This window comes from Lathyrus oleraceus, chromosome 3, assembly GCF_024323335.1.
Source record: "Lathyrus oleraceus cultivar Zhongwan6 chromosome 3, CAAS_Psat_ZW6_1.0, whole genome shotgun sequence".
Lineage (NCBI taxonomy): Eukaryota > Viridiplantae > Streptophyta > Magnoliopsida > Fabales > Fabaceae > Lathyrus > Lathyrus oleraceus.
Genome location: NC_066581.1, coordinates 371,098,329 through 371,109,836, shown reverse-complemented (window position 1 = coordinate 371,109,836; position 11,508 = coordinate 371,098,329). Strand labels below are relative to the sequence as shown.

The 11,508-nt window shown below is 37.2% G+C and overlaps 1 protein-coding gene across 1 annotated transcript; it reads left to right on the top strand.

Annotated features, from left to right (window-relative positions):
- The first annotated feature begins 3,735 nt into the window (after positions 1 to 3,735).
- On the top strand, positions 3,736 to 5,797 carry LOC127127772 (beta-amyrin 24-hydroxylase). Its single transcript, XM_051057048.1, has 2 exons — positions 3,736 to 4,746; positions 4,964 to 5,797. Exons 1-2 carry the CDS (start codon positions 3,808 to 3,810, stop codon positions 5,597 to 5,599), a joined length of 1,575 nt encoding a protein of 524 aa, XP_050913005.1. The 5' UTR covers positions 3,736 to 3,807; the 3' UTR covers positions 5,600 to 5,797.
- The last annotated feature ends 5,711 nt before the right edge of the window (positions 5,798 to 11,508 follow it).

The window sequence follows — 11,508 nt, the reverse complement described above, 5'->3', positions numbered from 1 at the left end:
AAGCTTTAACTAATTCTATAAAAAAAGCCTTTGAATTAAGAAGTTAAGTATAAGGATAGTAGTGACTCTGAACAAGCTTCAAGAAACGTCTACAAGAAGATTTCAAGTATGAAGTTATCCAAAGAAGATCACGTGACAATAATACAATACTTTATGTCTAATCAACATTAATTTATGTTGTCAGGATCTTATCTCTCCAACTGCTATGAACTCTACTCTCTTCTCCTGACGTCTTTATGCTAGCTGAGTTTTGGCTCACTCTCTTCTACAACGAATACATACCTTCAACGACTATTTGTACCTTTGGTAGTTTCAATCTTCAATGAATCTATTCTTAGAATCTATTTGTGATTGTGTTCACAAATATGGATACCAGTTCACAATATTGGTTGAGAGACACACTATGTTTTATTCAGAAAATAAAGATATAAGAAACACACACTAAGTAGAAAATATAACCACAAGGGTTAAGTGTGTGAGAGCAGAGCGAAAATGATCAAAGAAGATCATCAGAACAGAAATGCACAACAAGAGAAATATATGCAAGGAGAGAAGAAGAATGACCACTTCATTCTTCCAAACTCAGTAGCAAACAACTCACATTCTTCTCAAGAGTGTAAACCTTTGTGTGTCTACTTATCCAAGAAGCACTCAGATGAATACAAGGTTTTTGCTAGACTCTTTGCTTAAGAGATTCTAAAGACTCTAGTCGTTGTGGTTAGAGTAAAGTCCTAATCTGATTAATTAGGAAAAAATGTGTATTTCTATGTGATTGAGCAAAAGTCCTTAAAATGAGATTAAGGTTAGAAAGTCCTGAACGAGTTGTTTAGGCATTGAAGTCTCATGCTTGCTGGCAGGGATGCAAGTCTCAACCTGGGTGCTTGAGCATTGAAGTATCATGCTTGCGGAAAGAGCAAGAAGTCTCGGTCAGGGTGATTCAGCAGGAAGTCCTTAACATGAGCTTAAGGCAAGGAAGTCCTGAACAACATGTTTAGGCAAGGAAGTCTCGATCAGGTGTGATTGAGGAGGAAGTCTTGAGTTGCTGGCTTAAGCAATTGTAATTAGCGTGATTATAGTTAAAAACTCTTGTGTTGCAAAGGGACTGGACTACTCTCGGATTGAGAGGGACTAGGATAATTGTGTGTCTATTTATTTACTTATGCATTTATATTCTGCTGTGCAAACGATCAATGAAGTCAGACTCAGTTCTAATTCAACCTCTTACTCGTATCAAAATCTGAGTTTGAAACCTTAGGTTCTGAAACATAGTTGAAGAAAAGGAAGTAAACTTATCACTGCTGATACGCACTCTAGTATCAGACTCTGAACGTGGTTCAGAATCTGATGATCCAAAATCAAAAGTGAAAATAGATTTTTAGGCATACACAATTCACCCCCCCCCCATTATTCTTGTGTATTTTTCTCACTTTCAAAGGGTACTCATCAAATATGAAGAAACTTGTGTCAATGAAAGATCTCAAATTAGTTGGCTTAAAATCTCATGATTGTCATGACTTGATGCATTAACTTCTACTAGTGGTTATCTGTGGCATTCTACCAAAAAATATAGGGGTAACTATAACCAGATTATGCTTAGTCTTCAATGACATATGTAGTAAAGTCATTGATCCTAGAAATTTAGACAAGTTAGAACGTGAGGCTGCAATTATGTTGTGCTAATTAGATATGTTTTTTCCTCCATCATTCTTTGACATTATGGTTCACTTAGTTGTTCATCTAGTAAGGGAGATTAAAATTTTTGGTCCAGTTTATTTATGATGGATTTATCTGGTAGAGCGATGCACGAAGATCTTTAAATGGTATACAAAGAATCATCACCATCTGGAGGCTCCAATTGTTGAATGGTACATCACATAAGAAGCTATTTAGCTTTGTATAAACTATTTGTCAAAAGAGAACTCTATAGGAATTCCTAAGTCGATGAAAGATATGATGATAGAGGTACTAAAGCATTAAATGTTAATACTTTTTTCTGAGATATAGTTCTTCAAATACATTTGTATATATTGAATAACATGGATGAAGTTCAACCTTACTTGACCACTCACAAAAATCTTATAAGAAAAAATTCCCTCGGATGAATTAAAGATGGTTGTTGACAGTGCATAACAAAACTTTCATAACATGGTTTAATGAAAGTGTTTTCAAAGAGAGTGCATAAAAGATAATTAAATGGTTGTCACATATGCCTAAGTTTAATGTAATTACTTGGAGTGCATACGACATTACTAAATTTTCATTCTACACAAAATCAAAGGATGATCATAGTACCATGCAAAATAGTGGGGTTATGGTTGAAGTTGAATCCATGTACTTCTCTAGTTCCAAAGATGACAATCATGTACTAGCATCTAGAGCGTACTTTAGGGTCATTGAGGAAATTTTGAAGATTTATATGTTGTTTTTAAAGTGCCTTTATTTAAGTGCAAGTGGATTGACAGTAACACTGATGTAGAAACCGATGAATTAGGATTCACATGGGTTGATCTTCGAAAGACAACTTATAAGAACGAACCGTTCATCATGGCAACTCAAGCAAAACAAGTTTTTTATGTCACTGATCCTTGTAACACTAGATGGTTAGTTGTTATTTACGGAAAATATCTTCATAATATTAATGATGAAAATCAATATTTTACCTATGAGCCCCCTTGTTTCGCAACACATGTACGTCATTCATCTGAAGAAAATGATTCATATGACGTGCAAGTTATTCGTTGTGACCATAAGAGGTGTTATGGGAAAAATAGTAAGTAAATATTTTATATCACTTAGTAATTTATAATTATTCATTTTACTCATTTTTATTCCTTTTACTAAAGATTTAATGTTATTATTGATTATCCTAATTGATTTCAAATATTGTTCAAATTATAGATGTTTAACGACCAATGATAAATCTTATCATAAAACTTTTGGACAACCTACAAGAGTTTTCATTTTAGTTATTGCTTTTGTTGATTAATTATTTGTTTTAGTTCTTTTCTAAAATTATAAGGTGTGTGTCATTTTAATTTTATATTTGGTGTAAACAATTAATATTTGTGCTACAATGCCTTTGTTTAAAAAATTGATAAAAGTTTGTAATTTAGTTTGAGTTGGACTTCCTTTTTCTTTCCTCTTGTATTGAGCACATGCTATGTCTCTCATAATTCAAGTTGTCGTTTATAAAAAAAATATATAAAATACATATACTTTTTTAAAATATTAAATGTATATATTATTATTTTTTAATATATTTATAATTAATAGGTTTGTTTTGATATTTAATATAAGAGCTTAATCTATTCAAATAAATATTCGTGGGAGGAAATAATATAATGATCCGATTTAGAATTCTGAATTTCAAATAAAATAATCTATACAGACAAATTATAAACTGATTATTAATAACTAAGAGGAAATATTCATAATTAATTATTACTTATTTATAATTTTTCCAAAGAAGTACTAATTTATTTAATGGAAAAGGACAAGGGGAGTAGTAGATGATTAAAAACTCACCATAACTATTAACAACGAGAGAAACACAAAACGTAAGTAGCATGCAAATTATAATATGCCCCACGAGGTACACATAACAACATTCTTAATATAATATTCGACCACGAGGATCGCACAAATTAATAACTTATTCTATTAGATTCTCTAAATTTAGTAAACAGTTCATCTTGAAACCAAAATCAAAACCTTCTATTTATGTTCCATCCATTATTCTTAATTCAATTTCATCTTAACCTTAAGTTCTTGAGTTCATCTTCTTTTGAGTTTGGTAACAGTATTAGAATGTCACCAATAGTTACCAAACTCAAGAACTCAACCATGCTTGAAATCCAAGGCTACCTAGTATTATTCTTTCTATGGTTTATCTCAACTATTTTCATTCGATCACTTTTCAAAAAATCTGAGTGTTATAAACTCCCACCTGGCCCTCCAATTTCTTTTCCAATTCTAGGGCATGCACCATATCTTAGATCACTCCTTCATCAAGCACTTTACAAACTTTCCACACGTTATGGACCTTTAATGCACATCATGCTAGGTTCACAACATGTCATAGTAGCATCCTCAGCTGAAAGTGCGAAGCAAATTCTAAAAACTTGCGAAGAATCGTTTTGCAATCGGCCTATTATGATTGCGAGCGAGAGTTTAACCTATGGTGCTGCTGATTATTTTTTCATACCTTATGGAAATTATTGGAGGTTTCTCAAGAAGCTTTGCATGACTGAGCTTCTTAGTGGAAAAACTCTTGAGCACTTTGTGAGTATTCGCGAGGATGAAGTTGAGTGTTTTTTGAGGAACCTTTTGGAGATATCGAAAAATGGTAAACCTATTGAAATGAGACATGAACTTATTAGACATACTAATAATATCATTTCTAGAATGACAATGGGGAAGAAGAGTAGTGGTGTGAATGACGAGGTTGGTGAGTTGAGGAAAGTGATTAGGGAAATTGGTGAACTTCTAGGTGCGTTTAATTTGGGTGATATTATTGGGTTTATGAGACCTTTTGATCTACAAGGGTTTGGGAAGAAGAACAAAGATACACATCATAAGATGGATGCAATGATGGAGAAAGTGTTGAAGGAACATGAAGAAGTTAGGGCTAAAGAAGGTGAAGGAAGTGATAGGAAGAAGGATTTGTTTGATATTTTATTGAATTTGATTGAAGCTGATGGTGCTGATAGTAAACTTACCAGACAAAGTGCTAAAGCTTTTGCTCTGGTATCAACTTCTCTCTCTCTCTTATTTATTTTTTTAATTAAGTAATAGTCTATCTGTTATATAGTCACATGCATGTTTTAAATTGCGGTATCTGTTATATAGTCACATGCATGTTTTAAACTGCGGTCTGCAATTGCGACTGTGATCGCAATATTGATGATGTGACAATTAGATGCGATCGAGGTCTGAATTTAACATTGCTTAATGTGTTCAACAGGACATGTTTATTGCAGGAACAAATGGACCAGCAAGTGTGTTAGAATGGGCACTAGCAGAACTGATAAGAAATCCACAAGTTTTCAAGAAAGCAAGACAAGAGATAGACACCATTGTAGGCAAAGAAAGACTAGTTAAAGAATCAGACATACCAAATCTCCCTTATCTTCAAGCAGTAGTTAAAGAAACCCTAAGACTCCACCCACCAACACCAATATTCGCAAGAGAAGCCATAAGAAGTTGCCAAGTTGATGGCTATGATGTTCCAGCGTACTCCAAGATTTTCATCAATGCATGGGCTATAGGTAGAGATCCAAACTATTGGGACAATCCATCGGTCTACGACCCGGAAAGATTCTTACAAAACGACGATCCTAGCAAGAGTAAACTCGATGTACGGGGACAATATTATCAGCTTTTGCCATTTGGTAGTGGGAGAAGGAGTTGTCCTGGTGCTTCACTTGCTTTGATTGTTATCCAAGCAACACTTGCGAGTTTGGTGCAATGTTATGATTGGGATGTGAATGATGGGAAGAGTAATGAGATTGATATGAAAGAGGTTGGAAGGGTTACTGTGTTTTTGGCTAAACCACTTAAGTGCAAACCTGTTTCTCATTTTGTTCCATTTTCTGAATGAGGATTGTGGATGGAAGGGTGGTCCGGTGAAGAATGTTATTTGTTTCTCAAGTTATGTTTTGGTTGCCATTTATTTTTCGTATATCTTTTTTTATTTTGTGGTTTTTGTTATGGGGAAGTGTATGTGAAAACTTCATGGCACTGGCTGTGTAATTTATATCAAAATAAGTGATCAAGTAATTTGATCTTTTTTATTTTATTTTTAATGTTGCTGCAAAAATAATAATAGTGCAGTTTCTGAATTGTAACAACTTAACAAGTGTGGACTCTCCTTGGTAACTTGTATGAGCATTCTTATGTGTATGGGACCCCACATCTTTTTTGAAATAAAATTAAAGACGGATATAAAAAAAATCCAATCTAACAGTCTCAATGTCACTATTTTCTTATTTATCATTACTAAAAAAATAGTTTTTGTTTAGTAAAGGAATCAGAAGTTCAGCGAACGAATTAGTGTTTACTATGGTGGACTTGAGCTTACGGTCGGTGTGATGGAGAGGGGACTGATTTGCAAGGTTAGCACTTCAACGTCCAAATCAGTGAGAGAATGAGAAGTAATTTGAGAGTGAGAAGGACACACTTTTCCTCTTAAATTGCGGGAACAGTTCTCAACAGAAAGCGTGGAGTGATACATGGACCACAGTCTGTCGTTCGATTGATCTGAACGATCAGTAGAGCTCCTGAAGGCAGAATTGACCATGCTTTAGAGGAAATAAAGATTTACCTATTTTGGGCGCTTTATTACTTTCACTTTACCATTGAGCCTTCGTATCAGGCCTTGTGGATGACCTAAAACAGTTGCCCCCCAAGCCCTTGTCTCTACTTTGTAGGATGAGGATTTGCCATATATACTCTAGCTCGGCTGCTTGGTATGGATTGGTGTAAGCCTTTGATGGGACGTCATTGTCATTGGGAATATGCTCATTGAATAATTTCCCTATAATAGGTAACTTTTTGCTAAGAATAAATGACGTGTGTCCCCACGTTAGCTAGTGATGACTGTTGATTCCTTAAGATTGGCAGTAATTTTAGAAAACAAATAATGTAATCATCTCTGTTGTTTTAATATGTTGGGTTGAAGAAAGTCAACATCTGGACCAACATGTCATGTACGATGTCACGACATCAGGTCTGTGACATCGCACATGTGTAGGAAACTGAATTAATTAATTCAGTATATGTCATGGGATCAGCAAGGATATCTGGTGAATATCCTAACTCCCTTGTGAAGGTCTTGAAGACTAATTCAGAATATATATAGGCTCTAAAGATGGAGATATATATGGAGAGAGATTAGGAACTTGAAGACCTTGTTTATAGCAGAATTTTTCTGCTGAAGTTGCAACAGCAAAGAACAAGTCTGCTGCAATTTTCTGAAGGCCCAAATCCAGTTGGGTGATTAGGTTATAAATAGCTGATTGTAATCTAGTTTTTGTAAGCCTCTTAGAATGAATTTTTAGGGGTGTGTGTAAGGTAAACCTCCCAATCTGTGGGAAGGTTACCATGTGTCTCTCAGTGGTAAACCTGAGAGTGTTTGTTACTCAAAGCCTGTAGGCAAGAGTAATTATGTTCTTGAATGAAGCTGTGAAGCAAGTTCAAGGTGTTTGCACATTACATTGTATTTGTAGTGATAGGAATGGAAACTGGAGGTTTCTATCTAGGAGTTCCTAGGTATAGATTGCATTGGGTAGGGATTAAGTGAGGAGTTGTAAACGGGGGAGTTTAACTCTGAATTGATACTACTAATAGTGGATCTTCTTCCTGGCTTGGTAGCCCCCAGATGTAGGTCATGTTGGACTGAACTGGGTTAACAATTTCCTGTGTTTGTTTACCTACTGCATGTTATAATCATGTCTGCCATAATTCAGGTTGTGTTACAGTCTGCCAATCAAGTTAATAACAAACCTGATACATAGCCTTCTGTTGGAATGTCAATCAGAATGTTTTGACATTCATCAACAACAGCACATACTGTTTAATAAGCTGATGAATTCAGTTCAGTATGTAGTGAAGTCTGGTTTTAAAAAGCATATCAGACCTGGCCAAAAGAGCAGTGTGAAATTGTCAAACTGGATGTCTTGACAGTTCTTCCAGTAAGCTGATACTGAAGTAGAGACTGGTTGGTCTTTTACAGTACAACAAATTTAGCAGTCTGTGTTCAGGAACTAAACAGACTGAGCATATGGTTCTGGGCTTGGATGTCAGACGGAATGTTGGGACATTCATTCCTGACAGCATATGCTATATTGTTGGATGGTTAGTTTTTCTGTTTCAGGATTTTTCTCAGGCTATTCTTCAGGAATCCACCAGCTGATCTAAAATCTAGGAAACTAACAACTAAGCTACAATTAATGAACCTAACAAATAATCTATTTGTTAGCTCCTTAATAAGTGGAGATTAGTTTAACTTGTTACAACCCTTAATCTAGGAAATACAAGTACCTGACCAACTAACTGGAACAATGTAACAGATGATGTCCAAAACAGGATTGAGACATCGTGTTGATAAATGTGTAGGAAAACAACAGTAGTGAATGTTATGGTGCCCATAACAAATTGTTCCTCCTCTATAGGATGACATACAAGGAGAGGTTGTGACACTGTGTAAAGGTGCACAATAGTACAGAGTGTAATAACTGTCTTGCTGTAATAAGTACAATGTTAGATCAGATGTCATGACTTGAAGTAGAACATCTGAATACTGACTACACCAGAATTTCAATTGGTATCAGAGCAGGCATCCTGTTCTGTCTCTGGATGAGATCCATGGGTGATACTTTCTGGTAGCTGGCAAGGAGTTATGTCAGTACTGAAGCTGGACCCTGTGTAAGGTTCTGCAATTCCCTGAATGGTCCCTTGAAGTAGGTGGATGGATTGTTCATGACAGGAATGGTGTGTTCCTGTCTCTGGAGATTGGCAATTGGCCTGAGTGTGAGACAGCTGTGCCAGTACTTAATCACATTCAAACCTGGTATGGTCTTGGAGGCCAATCTGGTGAAGTGTGTGTTCACAGGTTGAGTTGTATTATGATTTCCGCTGCATAATACCTGGCAGAACTCAAACTCTGATGTAGTTTCCCCTCATGTGGATGAAAGGCTGCTGTGTTCAAGATCTCATCATAATCTACTGAAGATGTCAAAGATACTTGAGTCTCCTCAAGTCCACTCATCATGACGTTCTCACTTCAGGATGGTAAGAGTCACTTAACTACTGATTCTCTTACTCTCTTGAGTAGTGTATATGAAGACCTTGAAGACCTTCAAGGAAGGTTTGTTCCAAGGAGGTGGAACCAATGTTCTATGTGATGTTAGAACATGTTGTTCAACAAGTATGCAGCTACTGGTTGAAGAGCAGATGTATTAGGGTTCAAACAAAGGGATAATTATGTTTGGAACCTACTCCTGACCTGGAAGAGGAGACATCTGTGTGTGCTACGTTGACAAGAGCAGGGTCAACTGGGTGTGTGCTCAAGAAGGTCATCCCTAGAAGTTGAGCTGGTTGAGATGTGACATTGTGCAATCTCCTGCTGTTAGGCATCTTCCTGCAATTTGATCAGGATTGGATAGTTGTTCCCTGAAGTACTATGGTGTGTTGGAAGACAAGTCTCCTGGATGTTAGCAGTCAATAATGGGGTAACCTGATTGTGATATCATTTAAGGGGGTTGGAACCATGAATCTTGTTATTCAAACACCACGTTCAGAAGTGGCAGTTCTTACTAGGAGTGAGAATATGAAGATTCAGAGGTTGGTTGAGGTAATATGCTCTGGCAATGCATATCTACTATTGACTGGTGTGTGTCTCACAAGTACTTATGATCAGCTGAAGTCTGATTGGTCTGATTGGAGGAGTTAGTTGCCACTGGTAGGGATAGTGTATGTCATATTGAGACATATGTATACAATGCATGGATACTAGTGTGGAGTCTCCATGATTGTTAAGTTGAGGGGGAGTTTTGGTTAACCTCCTCAAGTTTGGTCAGCCTTGGGTCTGGTTGGCTGTTGACCTGTGTCACATGGGTTCTGGTTGATGTGTGACACATTTGCAAGGAAGGATTCATCTCTCTCATTCCTAAGGGTGAATCTAATCTGGAAAGAGTCTCAAGACTGTTGAGGTGCTTGCAAGCAGAAGATGTTGACACTAGAAGAGTATGTTCAAAGTATTCTTATGGTGGAAGTATCTGAAAGGATAATTGGGAAAGGATTTAAGATCAATGTCTACTTGTGTCAAGTACAAGTATTTAATTGATTATCCTTGGAGCTCAAGACAACTGATGTTCTTAAAGATGTTGGAACATCTCTTCTTCAAGACCCTGTGAAGAATCACAGGAAGGATAGTACATTGAGTTATGATCTATCTCTTTGGTGGCAGCAAAAGCGTATGATCTCTGAAAAGGTTTCCTGGCAAGAAACATGTTCAGCCTTGGCATGTTCAAGAAGAAGAAGACATCAGAGCCTTGATGGTGGTTACTTGGATCAGTTTATTTCTGATCTAGGTAAGGAAGTGCATTGGCTAATGCACACTGTGGAGTCAAGAACAAGTGACATCATTCTTGACATCATGGAAACAGCCTTGCCTTAGGAAGTGGAATCCTTGGCAGAGCTGAAGGGTTAGTTTCCAACTGGTCCTTCTGAAGACTCATACATCAGAGTGTCTGATGTCTTTGGAGAAGAAGCAGGGATTCATCAAGGTATGAGCTTGGATGACTTAACTGCAAATCTATAGGATGGAGGTTGTTTACTCAAACTTGGTTCCACAATCAAGTCTATGAGAACATTGAACTCTTGTTCTGTGAAGGGAGGAAGTTCTTTCAAGTGGCAGAAGAAGGAGCTGAATTCAACAGCTGGATGTCAAGCACAATGTTGTGACATTCGGTTCTGCATCAGATTCTTAGTTGATGAAGTGGCACATCAACTTGAGATAGAAGGATCTACAGGGTTGTAGATTGGACACTTCAAGTTCAAATCTCACTTGAAAGGTCAGAATATCTTTGGGAGAAGTCTGATAAACTTGGGAAGGTCAAAAGGCAGCATTTGACCTTGTCATATGAGAATTCATGAAGGAGGTAATCAACCAGTGGCATTTGGTCTATCTCCGAAGTGAGTTCGAAGAATCAAGATAATCAACATAAGGCAGCTGATTATTCTTGAGGAAAGTCTGAGACAAATTACTTTTGGGCAGAAAAGTATTAAGTTAAAGACAAAAGGAGGAGTTTTCTATTCATCCCTTGGAGCTTGTGGTAGGAGTTTTGAGCTATCTATGGAAGACTGTCTCTGGGAGTGGGATGAGAGTGTATATCCCAATGTATGTATGGGTTCCTCTGGCCCAAGCTGGTGACTCAGTAATATCTGAAGTCTATCAGGGAGTGCTCCTTGTGATGCTGTGAAGGATGTCCCAGCTGATGTTAAAACATCTTGTGAAGTGATCTTCTGTTCTGGTTAGAAGAGAGATTGACACAGAGTGTGGATGTGTTCAGCCAAGATGGTTGGACAGAGGGTGCGCTCTTGAAGACATGAAGATGCGTCTTATGTTTTCCTTTCATCAAGTGGTCTGGAATCTCTTTGAATCAGGAAGTATGTGAAGGTCCAACCTTGGGGTGTTGGATATGATCATGTGTGACCACCAAGAGAGTAGGTTGTCCATGACAGGGGGAGTGTGTCCGTGTGCTGCAAGTAATCACCAAGATTGTGGTCTATGTGCTCTCAGATAACGGGGTATGGCAACCTGTTAGTTTTCAGGATGCTGTGATGTGTGGCAAGGCTGAGTGAGCAGAAGAATGTCTGACCGGATGTCATGACATTGCCCTGGACAGTGCTGTTAATTCCTTCTGAATCTTAAAGTCATTAGGAATTATGAGGGTGATGTGGCTAAGTCTGATAAACCAGAATAAGCCTGATGGCTACAGCTGTGTG